At 39.6% G+C, this 18,214-nt stretch overlaps 1 protein-coding gene and 1 long non-coding RNA gene across 2 annotated transcripts in view; both read left to right on the forward strand.

Moving 5' to 3' along the window:
• Nucleotides 1–18,214, forward strand: part of chrna8 (cholinergic receptor, nicotinic, alpha 8) — a 49,930-nt gene that overhangs the window by 21,478 nt on the left and 10,238 nt on the right. The window contains exons 3-7 of the mRNA XM_034690487.1: nt 1,973–2,017; nt 2,529–2,638; nt 15,339–15,586; nt 17,232–17,426; nt 18,096–18,182. Of these exons, the coding sequence (XP_034546378.1) occupies nt 1,973–2,017; nt 2,529–2,638; nt 15,339–15,586; nt 17,232–17,426; nt 18,096–18,182 (685 nt within the window). The remainder of the gene's footprint in view (nt 1–1,972; nt 2,018–2,528; nt 2,639–15,338; nt 15,587–17,231; nt 17,427–18,095; nt 18,183–18,214) is intronic.
• LOC117817734 lies at nt 101–1,231 on the forward strand. Its single transcript, XR_004632192.1, has 3 exons — nt 101–225; nt 757–826; nt 937–1,231. It is a non-coding gene; the product is annotated as an uncharacterized LOC117817734 (long non-coding RNA).

Consider the following 18,214-nt stretch of genomic DNA (forward strand, 5'->3'; position numbering starts at 1 on the left):
GGAAATTTCAACAATAAGATCCTGTTATGTTTAAATACAGGACAACCCTGTATAATTACGGTTTATAACATTATTTTACTGTATTATTGCTTCAAGGAAAGAAAACAGCAATTTCTTGTAATTTTTGCATTGCATTTTGGGAAAAAGAATGTGAGACCACATGCTTGGAAGGAGAGCAGAGTAAGAAGACACATTTCCACCCAACTCCATCCTAACAACAAACAGGTGAGTGCCTTACTGCTTTGCTTGTTAGAATTGGCAAAAACCATTACTTACTAAGTTTGAAGTCATTTGTAAGATTAGCATTAGCTAGAGTTTGACATGACACAAAAACAGCAGTCACACAGAGTGAGTAAATTTTGCCAGCTAAAATTAGCTTGATCTTAACAGTTGCTGAATGGGAAATCTCCACAAAGCATTTTCTTGTAACTTAAATGTTGGTAGGAGTTGTTATATGGGTCTGCAATGCGTTGAAACATATAAATTAAAAGTGGCAAACTCCAAAAAGGCAGTTTTTACAGTATAAATTGTGCGTGTTGTTCACAGCCTCATAAATAAAACCGAATTGGTCAGAGATTGGTCTGACAAGCAGAACAGGCCTCCTCTTTCTTTAATCAAAAAGTGAGACACTGATAATAGTATCAATAATACAATACAGAGAATTATTTTTGCTTTTTTGCTACTTTTATTTTGTCCTTGTCATACTTCTTTTCAAACTACCAATCATAAAATGATTTACAATTTGAACTGTCCTAGGAATCCGTCACAGCAACTGATATGGAGAGAACCCTCCCACTTCCCACAACTCCTCGGCTGATACTGCATGGTATGTATGACATTTTCTTATTCTTTTTATGTTTAGATGAGCCACCAAAGTGTTTCCTGTAATTCAATAACTAATAGTCTCAACTCTGAACATGCACTCTTGTTTTTCAGGCGGGACATAGGGATCAACCCTGAGCGGGGCACAAAGACTGTACGGGGCAAAGGGAAGGTCAAAAAGAGCTCTGGCAGACCTCCGGTCTCAAGTCTCCTAAAAAGACTAATGGACTTCGAGTGGGACTTCATGTAGTCAGTGATACACACACGCAGACACAGACATACACACACATACACACACATACACACACTCCCAGACACACACATGCAGACACACACAGCGATACCTAATACAGTGCATAGCTGTATGTATGTTCAATTTCAATAAAGACAGACATGGTTTGAAAAGACACTTTGAAGTTTGATTATTTGTCTTGACATTTTAAGTTGCAGTTTCAAAGGCTGTTTATTTATCACATTAAAACATGTTGTTTATAACATGGCATGCAAGGGGTGATTTATCAAATCAATAGGTTTAGAAATATAAATATATTGTCAATTTTGTTAGAAGGAAATTGATTAAAAGCAAAGTGTAGTATTTTGCTACAATTAACAGTAACAATCTGCAAATATACCTATAATATAAAAAGTGTAAATATACGTTAAGAAGCTGCTAAACTTTTCAACAGTATTTTCCTGTTAAGGTTTAAAATAACAGCTTTTTGCAGTATTTATAAAAACATTAGCAAACTGTAAATTTCAGCAACAGCAATATGCCGTGAATTTTACAGTAACTTCCTGGCAACCCTACTGCCAGTTGTTTACTGTTTTTTAACAAGGGGAATTTCTAAGAGTGTATATTCTACCTTTATTTTATTTTCTGAATATAATTTGATTTGTCTCATCTTTTTCTGTTATTGATAAAAGCACAGAATTTCACAGTCGACTGCTGTTCCTTAAATCCACTAAGTTTTATTGTTCTTTAGCAGTGTTTTATAAGAGTCTGCAATTTGTGAAACTATTCAACAAAAGCTCACTTTATATGTTCAAAAAATCTTGAGTTGCTGGTGGCAAAAGCCTCTCCCCTATATTAAATACTGATTGATCTGTCTGTCCTCTCAATAAAAGAAACAATCTCTTTTCTGTTTCTCAGGATGAGAAAAACCAAGTGCTGATGACCAACGCTTGGCTGCAGCTGGTAAGTAAAACTTTGAGAGTGGCACTTTGGCAATTTAATCACTTTAGTTGAGCAGAAGGTTAGACAGGGTGAGACGGAATAAAAGGAAGGAAGAGTGCACCAAATTTAAGTGCCAGAAGATTCTGTCTTTAATGGACCTAATGGCAACACCTGAAAAATTCCACTGCCAGATTCATAACTTCAAGCCAATATGTTGCTTATGGCTCAATTGAGAGAACAACATAGATCTTGACTTGAGTCTTGGGCAACTAAACATTTTTTCAGGAATCAGAGATAAGGACCATCTCATGTTCATAATTTGATAGGATTTCAACTCTGAGGTGTTTCTGTTCACCATTCTAATAATGGTTCTGCCTCAATTAGATCAATGGCAGCTATTTTACATTGCATGAAGCTAGTTTTCTGATGTGCCTGACTTCATTTAGATTTGATTAAACTAACAATTGGACATTGCAAGCTCTCCCAGTTTGTTTATATTGTCAGGCTCAAATCTTTCTTGTTTTTGTCTTAGTACTGGACAGACATCTACCTCAGCTGGAATACGGAAAGCTTCCCTGGTGTCCAGAACCTCAGATTCCCTTCAGACCAGATCTGGACCCCTGATATCCTCCTTTACAACAGGTCAGAGCTGCTTTCTGCTTCCTGCTCATCACTACTGCGTACAACGTTAGTGTTGTGGTTTGTTTTCACTTCTGACAAAGTGTTGTTTTTATCTGCCAAGGCAGCAGTTTCTTGACGCAAAATCTCTCTCCCAAAAAAAAAAGGTCCCAGAGAACTACCTGCTCATTTCAAACAGCAGACTGATGCAGTCAGGGATTAACTGGCGAACATAGCGCTGCAATTTGCAGCTAAAGACTAGGATAATTCCCTCACACCAAAAAAGCTTAAACAGAGTGAGTATAAGACTTGCGTTTGCCAGGTTGCCAAAACTTGGCCCCAAATGAAAGAAATGCCACTAAGTAACTACTGGATTTATGAATATGCAATCACTAACTCAAAAATGTTGTGACGTTAACTTGTCAATGTGATAGTGAACCTCCCTACGCCAGTTAGCAAACTCACAAATAGAAACTGACTCCTCGAACTGGATAACATCAACACCCCCTGGTTATCGGACTGTTCAGGCACACTCTCATCATGGGCAGTGGGGTCCTCCAGAGCTGCATCCTGAGCCCTTGGCCTTACGCACTCTTCAAGCTGTTGTGAAGTTTATCTATGTCACAACAGCACCAAGCTCTTTTTAGATTATAACCAAGTTTAATACAGGACAGGGGTTCAGAGCTTGACAATGAGGTTATCAGCAACAGCCTTGTCTTAGACGCCATGAGGACCAAGGAGATTATAGTCCAGCTCCATGGAATTAACTACAAAGACCTCTCCTGGGCTGAAAAGACCACAGCATTGTGGTTGAAGCACAACAACAAATTTTACTTCCTGAGGAGGTTAAGAGAAGCTTACCTCTTCTGAATGCAGTTTGTCAACAGAATGAACCACAGCAAGTATCCTAACAAATTACCCAAGCGCCGGGTACAGGGGCTGCAGCCAAGCTGACAGAAAAGCCCTCCGGTGTATTGAAAATCCAGCACATTGTGGCACCAAGTCACCATCACTTAAATATCTTCACAGAAGTAGCTGTGGAGTAATGAGAACATTTTTACATATGACATTACATATCATGGTCACCATCTGTACAGATGTGCAAGCCGTCTCATAAGGCAAGTGCTTCAATCCAAACATTCCAAAGACTCTAAAACAGCTTCTTACCGTAAAACTTGGCAATAATAAACTCATACATCTCTGTGGTCTGAATATTGGGCCATTTCAGGATGTGTGTAATATTTACTTACAATTTGCCACAGATAATGTTAAGTATTTCTACCAATACACCATCCTTCACCTCAAAACTTCACTGCACTTTGCAGCTACCGCTTTTAGCATCCCGGATAAAGAAGTCCTTTACAGCAGATTAAAGTATTTAAGTTTGTCTCTTTTTCTTTTTCTTTTTCCTCTTTCTTCGCTTGATACACTTACATTTTTTGTCACTGTCAAATATACTAATGTAAGTGTTGTAATCCACTGTTTTAAATCCTCCCTGAGGGGGTGGCATGATTTCCTCTTCTTTTTTCTTCTTTTTTATTATTATTTTGGCAGATAGGTGTGATTGTAACACCAGTTTAATCCCTCTTATGTGGTGCTATATTAATAAATTCTGTATTTAATCTCTACAAACCATGAGAGGAACCAAGGTTACCTTCATCCAGTGTGATTAAACCGTAACAAGTCAAAGACAAACCAACAGAAACAGTCATTTTAAATAATGAAACAGTAATTCAGCTGGCATTCATTAGTAATTCCCTGGCCACGGTTGCTATCCCTTATAGATCTATTTTTGGGGAGAAAAGGAACCAGGGTGAGTGAAATTCGCAGAATAAGATTGAAAATGTTTGGAGTTTTTTTATCCCTCTCATTATCTGACATTAGTAGAGTCTAAAATGTCTCATTTCAAACAATTAGAAGTATAAGGATGCAGATCAATGGTTGAAAATAGCTGTCGGAGATTTGATTTAGGCAAGCGTGTTAACAGCAAAGATACTGGTGTCTTATACAAAGTGGTGAGATGTAAAAGCTTAGGCCCTGATTAAAATAAGTAAGGTTGAGCAAGCTCATTGCATTTCTTGATTCCGGTCAGCCGGCTGCTGTTTGCTTATTCACTTTTCTTCACGCTTCTCTGTAAAGCTTTCTGAAGTCAATTAGAAATGTAGGCCGTTTTTTTTTTTCCTCCAGAAAACTAATTGCATTGCGTTTGCATGCATGGGCTACAGACGGATGATCTGGTCTTAGACTGCAGGGAAAGAAGGACAAAAAGATGGATAGATTTAATCACAAAGGGGATAACAATGGCACAGTTAAAATGCATTTGGCAATGTTGTAAAACATCAATTTAAACACAAACTGAGGATGAGAGAGACAGACAGCTATATCTTCAGTTGTGTTATTGAGTAATAAAAAAGTTGAGCCTCAGATGTTTTGCTTCCTTTGACATGTTAATCTTAAATACACACACTCAAACACACTTGCATACACACATGTACATAGCAGAGAACACAAGGACAAAACAAAGGTTTGGGGGTATTAACCCAAATTTTAAAAGCTCAGCTTTTAGACCTGCCAGGATTACCCATCCTAATCTCCCTGCTCTCGCCCCTCTTTTTCTCGTCACTGCCTTCTACCCTCTGCCTCCTCTCTTCCACTTTTCTCTTTCTCCTTCATCTATCCCGCCTTTCCATCTCTCCTCTCATCTCATTCTATTTGTGTCTCCCTCCGTCTCTCTTTCATAACTCACTGTCTCACCATAATTCACTCTATTCAATCAACCATTTCCCTCCATATTTTATTGTTTCCAGCCTTCACCCACTCCTCTTTATAAATCATCCCATCTACCTGTCTCTGTCTGTCATGGTGTCAGCATGTTACCCTGCCACTCTTTCTTCAGTCTACCTTTTATGTGACCCTTCTGTTTTTACTGCTTTTTCCTGTGAATGTTTTATTATTCTACCTTTTTGGGCAATTATGGAGGAAAAAGTAAACTTTTGATTTGGTCCTATAAATGTGGGGGGACCCTTGGCCAGAGTGTGGATTAAAGATCACTGGAGGAGAGTCTGTGTTGTATGTGTTATGTTTTCTTTTGCATTTAGTGTCAAAAGCACTTGGTTGTTGTAGTCGAAGGATTTTGCTCAATTAAAAAGCTGTGTGCAACAGTCCCTGTTCAACTAAACATTGGCAGAGCCGTGCCTTGAGTTAAATGTGAACACCGGTACACAATCCTGCAATTATGATACCAACATCTTTGATGTTCGGTTGGTTGGTCATGGTGCTAACCATGTTCTCCAGTGTTGAAGTTAGAGGATCACCAGAGATGCCACAATTTGTCCAAATGCAACCTATGACTATGTACAACATTATGTGCTAGCCTATGTCACATGTCAAATTCTCTGTGTGTGTGAGCTCACTTGGCAATAAAAAAATTTTGATTCTTGATCCTTGATATTTCACATGATTAGTGTCCACTTTGAATTACAACGGGCAGTGAAGGGAAACTGGTAATCATGAAAGTTGAGATGATTTTTTGTTGGTACTCTGAATCACCAAAGGAGTGTATTGTGGGGTGTTAGTTTTAGTAATCAGCTACTTTTGTTCCTGCTTATCAATCGATGGGTTGACATGTCAAACATAAAGCTATTTTGGCCTGGTGAAGTTTTGTATGAGTGAGGATGCACAGTTTTTGACACACCCCATCTATAAAGAAGGAGCCACTTCTAACCAAACAAACAAAAGGTGTGTCAACAAAAGGCTCAAGGACTCATCTTCTTTGAGATCATAAAAAAATTAACTAAACGTTGGGGAAAATTGAAAAGCGTGTGGGATATTTTGGGGTAGAGCAAATCAGATCAACAAGCCAACATTGGTTTCCAGAACGCCCCTAAATATAGCTTATCCCATCTTATTGCACTTATTGAAATGCTCTGAGTCACAACTGTGAGGGATAATGCATAGTGAGCGGGTTGTTGTGGCTAGGGATGTTGGGATTAACCGGTTTCACTATTAACGCTTAAAAGTGTCATGGTTAATCTAATCGTGAAGGCTCCGCTACACCTCGTTTTTCTATTGTCTCTGTCATTAAGGGACCAGTACATTATGCCCGGCGCAAATTGTAAACGGAAAATGAGTGTCACCTGTGTGGAGTTTCTCCGTCATTTCAAAGTGCGAGGCAGCGTCCTCTGCCTGTTTCCGTACCGCCTCAGATCCCGTCAGAGTCCGATGGTGATAATTCATCATTCTGTAAAATCAGAGTACAGTTTAAGTGAACATCAAACTTCCCTTTGTCTTTATGAGCAACAGACTAACATGTGAATAATGACACTTAAAATCTTCTAGATGAAGATATGAAATTTAACATTCATCAAGGAAGTAGCAGACATTTATCCTTTAAAATAAATAATTCCCACTTTAGACAGTTTCATGACAAACTGGTACATAAGAATACTCCAGAACACAAATAACGTGTTTTACACCAAATGCTCTGAGGAAGGACCCTCAAAACCTGTTGGTAAATTAAATGCATAATAATCAGGATAATCGTGAAACCGTGATTAATTCTCTCACAATAATCGTACCACCAAAATCTTCAATCGTTGCATCTCCAGTTGTGGCTCTACTTGTAATGGTTTTCATTACTTTTTAGTGATCAACAATTTAGAGATACACTCACCAGCTCTGCTGCTGTTGCCTGGTTCACAGGACAGGATCTTTCTTCACTTTTCCCTATCAGAGATGGTTGGGGCTCAGGAGCTCCTCAGCCTGCTCTGACATCTCTGTCTGTTAACTGCAAGTATTTCTCGACTCTCTAGAACAGCTTGAGATGGAAACTAACCAGTTACAATGCTAACAGAAACTAGTGTTTTTGCCACAATTTGTCCAAATGCAACCTATGACTATGTACAACATTATGTGCCCCAAAGTGGGGGTTGGGACCCCCTGGAGGGGGGGGTCGTGAGATGTCTTCCAACATTTTTTTTTTTTAAGTTGTCTAAAATAGTACGTTTTATCCATTATAACAAAAAAATAAAACCTTGAAAATAGAAAATGTGATGAGTTTTCTGCTATTCTTTTTGCCAGTCTTATGACAGTCATCTGCCTTTTTTCTTTTACTGAATGTACTTTAAATATGTCATGCATTAGTTAAAAGAGTATGTGTTTACATTTTCTGAGAAAGTTGGTCGTCATCATTTGTGTGTACGCATGGTCTGAGGAAGTTCTATTTTTGTTCGCAGTGTAAGAACAAACAAGTAAGAATATATTGATGAATCCCAGATTTGTGCTTCAAACATGTGTACGCACAGTTTAAGCACATATCCGTGCGCACGCACTGTTAGTGAATGAGGCCCATTGTCCCTGGCATGGCTTTTGTTTGAGAGAATTAAACACCATTGTCCTGAGTTTTGAGCAATCAAAGTCAAATATTTAACACAATCTGGTACTAAGATGCAATACTCATGCCTCAGTGACAAAGAGTGGACAATGTAACATGTTGAAAACAGCTGTACATGTTTCCTTTAGCAAGGAAGTTACAAGAAAAAAATGTGCAGACATTGCTGGTTTTCTTACTCATCTTAAGCTCCTTGAAAGTGGATGTGATGATCAGTAGAGTGTAGCAAAAGGGAAACTCAGTCAACAGCTGAGCCTGAGGGTCATCTGTAACATCCCCCTTGTGGAGAACTGAAATTCAAGTTTTCAGCAGTAATATAGATCGCTGCTGGAAATACACACACAAACCTCTAAGTGTTCTTTCCCTGGTTCAGAGCAAATATCGATGATTCTACGTGCAAAGACACAAAGTTAATGGTATACAGGCAACACACTCCTCATCAGCTCTGTTTACTATGAAAATCTTCTTACACACACACACACACACACACACACTCCGTCACACAATTACAGACCATAATGGCAGCACACACGTCATTACACAGTGGGCCATCAGTGCGCAGCCAATAACACGCCAGTCTTACTGTGTTGAATAGCAGCTGTAGTCAAGCTTATTAGCACGCCGCTCAGATGAGTGCTTGCCGTAAATGAAACCATTCTCCTCTGTTATTTAATATAAAGTTAATGACGTTTGGAAGTGATGAGGTCAGATGCCAACTCAGTGTATTCAGAGAAAACAACGACTCAGATATTGTCTGTGATGAGTCACTCAGCTTTTACAGCCCCAGTGTGAAATCTTTTATAATTCTCTCATTTTGCCTTTCATATTCTCAGATCACTGTGTGCTCACTGACTCACTCTGTGTCGAAATGATGTTTCATACATGGATGGTCTATACTTGGAGTCATGGATTTACTGTCAAGTCCATATGCATGTTTATAGCCTGAGGAAAAATGTGTTATCCAGCATGTTTTTGAAAGAGTTCTACTGGGATTGATGATCATCATTAAGAGTTGAACGTTCTGTACAGTGAAAGGCCGTCAGCACAGCAACAACACGTATGTTTTCACAAGCTGGGTGAAAACATATCTGACTCTCTGATCATCAATCGTAGATATATATGTATTTATTTAATGCAATTCAGGTAAGTGAACATAAAAATCTCCCTCTTCACAAATAAGAACAAGCTGTAATCTGTATAATGGCTCCAGCTTGTCTAACAGCATCTGTAAAGGCTGTGTGTGCCTTTTTGGCTTTGTAGGTGTGTTAGAGAAGCAAAAATGGCTTGTGTGTATGTTTGTTTGAACAAAGGATATCCAGATTTAAAACAGCTCTGTAAGCTGTTGACCTCCTCTCTTGTTAGAGGGAAGAGTCAATGGTCTCATTTGACTGGGGATCGATGAGGCACATGAAGGACAGCCAACTCAGGTAAAACCACAGACAGAATCCTAATTCTGAGAGGAAGGTAAAGGACCATCACAAACAGAGCACTGTGACAGGCCGTGAGAATGAAAAGGGAATTCATTGAATTAATGGATGCTCGGGGAGATTTTGTTTTGTTTTACATTTTGATTGGTAGTTACACAGACAGACAGACAGATCAGATCTGATGACCTTTCTGGGATCACAAAAGGACATGGGAATAAAAGAAAGTGTGCACTATCGTTAGAGCTCATATGCTTTTGTTGTATGCAGTGTTTATTTAGGAAGAGGATTAGTGCTGTTGCCTCACAGCAAGAGGTTTCCTGGTTCAAATCCTTAGCTGGGCAGGGGACTTTCTCCCGGGGTACTCCGACTCCCTCCCCCAGTCCAAAAACATGCTTGTCAAGTTGATTGGTCGCTCTAAAATTTCCCATAGGTATGAGTGTGTGTGTGTCTGCATGTTAGCCCTGTGATGGACCCCCCCACCTCTCGCCCTATGACAGCTGGGATAGGCTCCAGCACCCCCCTGACCCCGAACAGGATAAGCGGTGTAAGATGATGAAAGAATGGATTTAGGAAGATTATGATACCTTCTTAATCCCTGAGGGAAAATTCAATTTTTACACCCTGTTGGACATTCTAAATTGTAGAGAGATGCCAGAGTGAGTCATCCCCCCCCACACACACACACACACACACAACAGTAAATAAAGTTTTCCAAAATGTCAATATAACTGAAATGTTAATCTTTCACTTATCATTGTTTGTTGTATGAGTGTTAAATCACTAGTAGTTGTAGGGGCCACAACAGATGCTGATCAGCTCGTCCCTGTAATGAGAAACTGCAGGGAGAAATGGAGCGCAAGCTAGGCTACGGTTTCTGCAGACAGTGTCATTACTGCCACCTGATTTAGCAAATTTTGAAAGATTCCGACCCGAGCACTCACTTCTGTTTAGGTTTATGCTCTACTTCAAGTTACCTGGGGGTGCGGCTGCATCAGAGCCAAAATAACCCAGTTTTAAATTGATCTCTTATCGGCCGTCGGATTTTTTAAAAAGGCCGATGCCGAAATGCGTCAAAATGCCAAACATCTGCGCAGATAATTGACCCGGCCGATAATCGGTCTATCCCTACTTAAAAGAAGACTATTTTCAATTATATATAGATCTTAAATTATTTTCAAACCATCAAAATCTGTTTTGATTAACATTTTGCACTCCTCCCCAGCTCTCGTGATATTGGGGATGTAAGTTCTGGTTTTCATTATTAAAAGGCATTAGTTATGATGTGTGATTGATTTTATTTTATCATCATACATACATACTTTTACCAACATAATGTTTCCATGCCTTCGGTTCTTGTAAAAAAAAACAATGAAGAACATGTTTAGAAGTCATTCATTTGTCATGGCTGATGTACAGTTAGCGGATGCTGCCTTCCCCTCCAGGAATAAACATCCATCTGTACATTAGAAATGCTCTACGCTGCTCGCCTGCAGCTTTGTTGACCAGCAAGTTATCCACACAGCTGTAATCAGAAATGATGCCTAAGGCTGTGAAGTTGGATGTTACATTTCTTAGATACAACATCTAAGAAATGTGTACGGATGGATGGTCTTTGCTTTATGCATTAAAAGTATGCATTGAACACATGAAGCTCTTCAGGAAATACCAAAGCATTTTCTTATGCTCAGTCTGTATTTCCCTTTATTCATGTGTTCCTGATTCAACAAATTAAGGCCAAAATGTGTGCAAAGAAAAGTTACAGCTTTTAACAGACGTATTCTGTAGAACTCCCCGCTTCTCTCATCCAAACAAGCTCTTCAGCGGAATGATTTCATTAAAGTGTCTTGATATTGTTGCATTACCGTATTTTTATGATTTTCCTGCTTTCAGATCTCACTCGATGATGACTGCATTCTACAATTTTCAAACTGTACATGATGTTTTATTTCACACTCCATGGCCTCTCTGGCTGCCTCAGGAACTCTCCTCACTTTGTGGTTACTTTTTAGTTGTTGTGTGTGTCAGAAAGGAAGACGGTTGTTCATGTGTGGACAGCAGCAGGTGTTGAGTGAGTGTGAGGATGCTTTGTGACTAACGTCCCATGGTGCAGGAACCTGTCAGTGCCACCTTTGTCATTGCCGGTCAGTCCCCACCTAGCTCCCCTCTCACATGTCCACAGTGTTCAGCCTGCTGTGTTTTGTCTGAGAGAGAGAGACAAGAGAAGGAGAGGGTGCACAAACGTGACTTCATCTCATTCTCCCAGGGCTATCACTTGTCCATTTGTATGCATATTTGATAATTATCCATACATTGAAATAGAGTCATTCTCCAAATGCTGAAATATCTAATATTGTTCTGTGCAGCTGAACATACACAACATGAACAGTGTATTCTCTCCAGTATGGTCCAAGAATCCAGGACGTAATCTAATGTGACGTATGTTTGAACGCTGATTGCAAGAAAGCGCACACCTTCAGATTAAGCAAGACCAAACCTTGAATAATTCATCAAATAACTCTGCCTTGGCCAAGCCTCCCACACGTCCCTGCCCAAGCACCGTGAGCCACAGCTGATAGCAACATACACACACAGTAGAAAAATAAATTACAGCGCTTAACCCTGCGGAAAAAAAGATAAATCATTCAATGAGGGCAAAGGCAGGGGCAACTGAAATGGGTCTATCCACAAATTCTGTTAAGATGTGAGCCATGCCTGTTGTCAGGACTGAATGGGGCTTCAGGATGTTTAAGGAACTCTGATGTTATCTCTCTTGCTTGAGCTTGCAGGGTCCGTGTTGTGCGTTTTTGCATGTATTGATGTGTGATGGGTGCCTTTTATATTATGTATAGGTGTAAGGAGAGCTCAGTGTGTAGCTTTGCATTCTAAGTTGGTGTCGAATGTGATGTGAAAAGCACTTCCAGCTCTACAGTGGGCTTTGTGTGGTCCAAACTGTCAATCACATGATTTGGTGGAGAGGGATGTGTGTACGTGTGTGTTTTTAAAAAGTGTTTTATGCAGTGGATGCTTTAAAACTTACAGTGATATCTGTTATTCTTCTGGTCATTGAAAACTGCTGGCAGGCCTTAGAGAAAGGAATTGTGCTGTGATTTTTATTTCCACTTCTTCATCACAAGATTTTTTAACTATCCTTAGTATATCTCTTTACCCAGTGTTTTGGACGTGGTTCTATGAATGCAACAACACTATTGCGGTCCAAGGCAGTCTTATTTTTGACTTTTCAAACTAGGGATGCATCGATCCGATCCTGGTATCGGATATCGGCTAGGTCGGACTCAAAAAGCAAGATCGGATATCAGTGAAAGGGCCGATATATGGTGCCGATCTATATGGTAGATCTATTCATCTCAGTTCTATACTTTTCTGTGTTTACAACAGCCATGTGCGTCTCCTACGTCACCAGCGCCAGCCTGTCTGAGCATTTTTGCACGGTGGAGCATGATGGAAGATAACTACAGAGACTCTGCAGTTTAGGTGCATGCTTTTTTTGCTAACAACTCCGCTGGAAACTTGCAACAAACCTATGAGTTTGCTGTATTTACAGTTTAAGTCACACATCAATCTCAAGTACCTTTGGCTAACATCTGGTGAAAGTTTATGGCAATCTGTGAACTGTCAACAGGTCATCGGTTGGTTAAATCAGGCATCTGGGCCAAGACTGTCTCCTCGAAGTGCTGGTCATTGTATTCTGCCTCTTTTGCTCTCCCCATGGATGGTTTTCCTGTGTGCTACAAAAGCCAGCTCAGACCTGATAGGTCAATAGGTTTTATGTAGTTTCAACTGTCCAAGCAGTGGGAGGGGAAACTGATTATGTAACTGTAAATTGGGGGGGCAATAATCCAACAAAAAATGTATCTTGGACATCCGTTAAAATAACATTAGTTTCTCTGTTGGAGGAAAAGAGATAATCCAAAACAAATACAGTACAATAGCAATCTGAAAAAAGTACAGTTAGGAGCAGTAAACTTTACTGAAAACAAACTGCAACACACTTCCTTAAGTCTCTAAGTTCAGACATTGCCACTAGCACTTTTTGTAAGAGTTCACACTCCAAATGACACCAGGGGAGTAACTCTTTAATACTTAATTAGAGTTCAAATGGAGTGCAACAGCTGGAGGTGAGGAGCTCAGGTCATTTACTTAACTTTAGCTATCTGTCCCCCTGAAAAATGTTTGCAACCCTAACACTTTCATGGAATACAAATTGCTTTTTGTTTTTCTCTCGTGCACTTTGAGATGGAGCTGGCTTTACTTGCAAGACCCAAAACATCAAAGCTTTATGTATTCAAAACCTGTCCATGGCTGTCCATGTATCACTTCAACAGGCTGTGAGTTGCAGATCCTTGAAGGAGGCATCTTTGGTGTTTTCTCAGTCAGCTGATTTTGCATTACAATGGAACTAAATATTTAATATCACTGCACCCTAGATTTCACCTGGGTTTTAACTTTGAATTTGCAAGTTTAGGCCTGAAGAAGCAGGCTGGATGGTCCACTAATGGCTCTTTAAATAAATCATTTCATTGCTCATCCCTGTGAAAGGTTAGGCCAAGAGAATACAGTCTATCCCGCTTAAATATGCATAAATGAGCTGACCAATTTGCTTTTTTGTTACAATGTGTCCTGAAGGTTTAAGAAAGAACTCGAAGTTTCTTCTAAATCTGCAGCAACCTGTACATGTCCATGTAAATGTTTAGTGATTGACTTGCAACTCTAAAAGCCCAGTATCAAACAGCTTACAGGCACAGCTTAAAACTAGCTGGTGTACATAGTCAAGCTTTAACCGTCCTATTATGTTGTGGGTCATATTGACCCATTTTAAAGTTAAAAAATAAAAATAAAAATGTTAAAAAATGTGAAACTTCTTCTGATTGGCTTAATTGCGTGGACAACATGTAAAATGAAAATGGTTCATCTCACAGATTTGCAACCCCCCTGCATTTGACCCTACAGTCAAAGTGGAGGCTAAAAGGGGTCAGAAGTGTCAAATACTAAATGTTTCTTTGCAACTGTGTGACATATTTCACCCAAATCACTGACCAATGTACATAAAAAAAGTTTAAAAAAAACAACTGAATTTCCTCATTGAGCCATGATCTGTGAGAATTAAAGAACACCAATGCATAAATATTAATTTAAATGGTTAGTAATGGAGTTAATAATGAGATTTAAAAAATGTTTACTGGGGTTTTTTTGGGTTCTAGCACTTTTGAATCATTAAATATGCTCTGGGTCAAGTTGACCCTAGAACGTACATTATTGCTGTCCCTAAGAAATTAACATAACAGGAGGGTTAAGCAGATGAAGGGCCTGATATTGAGGAGTTGGTGGAGACCAAAAATGGAGTGAAAAAGAATGTACTGTGGATCAATATTAACAAAGTGGAAGAAACAAGACTTTAAATGAATGATAGATTTGCTCTCTACAAGATGTTAAAGTAAGCAACTGTTTGTATATAAGTTAACCATATCATACCATATCAAGCTGGTAGATGATTTGACAATTTATGTTTTTGCACATGAAAATGCAAATGTCTGTTTCAGTGACTGAAGTAGCCAACCTCTGTCTTGTTCTAACAGCGTCAGATTTCTTTTTTGTTTTGACTAAATATGCACATTCTACTTTACTCAAGCAAGATTACACAATTACCCTCCTGTGACTCCTCCATTCAGATATATCCCCACAGTTGTTTTAGTCGACCTCTCCCTCTGCAATAGTATGAACTAACAAACCCATTTTAAAGTAATTGCCAGCATACCCCAGCAACATGTTAAAAAACAATTTAGAAAGTCAATAAAAAGGTTTCCCAAAGACACAGCTTATTCTCACACCAAGATAATGAACTGTTAATAGGTGAACCTACACATTACTCTCCATTATTCTCTCTCCTCAGTGCGGACGAGCGCTTCGACGCCACCTTCCACACCAATGTTCTGGTGAATGCATCAGGTTACTGCCAGTACATCCCCCCTGGTATCCTGAAGAGCACCTGCTACATCGATGTGCGTTGGTTCCCCTTTGACGTGCAAAAGTGTGACTTGAAATTTGGCTCCTGGACGCACAACGGCTGGCTGCTGGACCTTCAGATGTTGGATGTTGACACGTCCACCTACATTTCCAACGGGGAGTGGGACCTTGTGGGTAAGAGAGGCAGACATCAGGAAATCTATCTTTGTGAGAATCTAGTGTAACAGCAGAATACACCCGAGTCCTGAGAACCAATGAAAACAAACTGAAAAGGAAGGTTTAAGGCAACACAATAATTACTGCTGTATTAAGTGACTGCAACAAAGTGAGATACATCGACAACAGTCTTATGCAGTCCGTCTTTTTAACATATTTTTGATATTTGAAAATAGAATTTTCTAGACTCTTCTTCAAAGTCTGCCGAGGAAAAAGCTTATTGCATGTGATCTGGCTTGCCCCACTGCCATGTGAACAAACAGTCATTGAATTCAAGTTATATATCTTCGGTTAAGTTCACAATAGGAAATTATTTGAATGTTTTTAGCTGGATCAACTGGGGAAAAAAGTTGAAAAAGAACTCCACAGTTGAATGTTTCTAACTGGGACTTCAGAGGAGCTGACCCCAATACCTGTCAACTTTGGGAGATCATGCTTTGTTTGATCATCTTCCAAACCAGGGCTACCAGAGACGGGTGTTGGACAGCCTCAGATGGCATGCAGCAAACCACACTTCTAGAGTTGCAGTAGTTGGTTCTCAAAAAAAAGAGCCACTCTAACTCAGATCTGATCCTACCTACATACTGATACCGCAGGTCTTTTCTTCCTGCAGTGGTCAGACTCTATAACCAATAATATACATACATGTATGTGTATATATATATATATATATACCTCTTTAATTTTGATTTTAATTGCTAATAACTTTTTAATAATTGTTACTTTATAGGCTCTTGTTTGCTTTATATATTTCTTTTGCACTGTCGACTCTGTTACTGTGACACTTGAATTTCCCCGTTGTGGGACGAGTAAAGGACTCTCTTATCTTATCTCTTATCCTATCATCTGGTTGAGTCAGGTTCAAGCGGCAACCTCCGGTCTAAAAATATGAGTCCAATGCAGAAGTGCTAAAAACTGCAGTTCATCGAGAATCCGCTTGAGGCGGGCTCCAGAAGTACCGGAAACCACATACACACCAATTCAAAAAAGCTGATCATTACAGCAGAAATAAACATGTTTACAGTCTGCTACAAAAGACGAGTGTAGTCTGGATAGCTCATTTCCCGATCGGCTCACACTGTGAGGGGGGTAACGCGGCAATTTCGAAGATATTGAAATTACGAGTCTTCCAATGAGAGGCACAGCTGACTGCGGGAACACTGTAGCTGTTGGCTAGGAAGTCCAACGCCGGCCTCTTTACGTCACAATCACTCGACAGCAGATAAACGGCTGCTGCCGACGATAGGCCTCAAAACAGCACTTCAGAAACAGATAGGTGACGTCACAGATCCTACGTCCATATTTTATACAGTCTATGGTCAGGTTATTCAACTAAACATACGGACGTCTCTATGGATGAGTAGAATCATTAAAGTTGTGAAACTTTAAAAATCCCACTTAAAAAATTGATTTGTAGCATCTAGGTTCAAAAACATAAAAACACATACAAATACAGACAACACATAAATTGAACATAAATAATGCAACATGAAATAAGTGTTTAAGTTCATTCCAAATTTTAAGAGTCTTGAGAAAGCTATTGGAAATTTCAAACTTGAATCACTTTGTTGATCCTGATCTGTATGTGTGTTTCCTTTCCTAGGTGTGCCAGCGAAGCGCAATGAGCTGTATTATGATTGCTGTAAGGAGCCGTATCCAGATGTGACATTCACGGTCACAATGCGCCGCAGGACACTATACTATGGCCTCAATTTGCTCATCCCCTGTGTGCTGATCTCTGGCTTGGCCCTGCTGGTCTTCTTGCTACCTGCTGACTCTGGAGAAAAGATTTCTCTCGGTGAGGGAACTTTGATAAAGACACACAGACGCACATATATTCCTCACCTTACATTAATTTGACACCATTGAAAAAATGTGGGATAGCTATGGGATGAAAAAAGGCAATAGGAGTTTGGTACATGGCCTTTGCTGAGGTAAAAAAAAATATATATATATATATATAAGCTATTATTTTTTGAATGCTATAAATAAGGATTAAAAGTTAGACTTTTTGAAGGCACAGCAGAACTGCAGCACACAAATACATAAAGCACACATGAATATCAGGGCATGCACATTTGTATACAAACATGTCCTTATCAATCAAATAGCAAGCTATTAATATATGCATATAAAATCACCTTGGAAAAATTGACTTTCAAAATAAGAGGCATGCCCCTAAATCCATTTTGTGATTTTATCCGTGGGTTTTGATGAATAGCTGTCAGCAAACGAGCAGCCACAGGTAACAAAGTCAGAGTGTTAGATGTGTCTCTGGAGATGTAACCTACCTTGGACGCGTCAGAGGAGCTTGCAGCTGATAAATGGCCTCCGTCACGAGAACCTAACTGATTACATACATAAGTAATTACAGAAATGATTTCATAGTCCAGTGACCCTGATCACAGCGTTATGTAAATGCTCATGTTCTCACCATCTCTCTCTCCCTCTCTATCTCTTTCTCAAGGCATCACCGTGCTCCTCTCGCTAACAGTCTTCATGCTCCTGGTAGCAGAGATCATGCCTGCCACGTCTGACTCTGTCCCTCTCATCGGTAGGTTTAATTTATGTGTTTACATGCAACAT

This window comes from Notolabrus celidotus, chromosome 8 (genome assembly GCF_009762535.1).
Source record: "Notolabrus celidotus isolate fNotCel1 chromosome 8, fNotCel1.pri, whole genome shotgun sequence".
NCBI classification, from domain to species: Eukaryota; Metazoa; Chordata; class Actinopteri; order Labriformes; family Labridae; genus Notolabrus; species Notolabrus celidotus.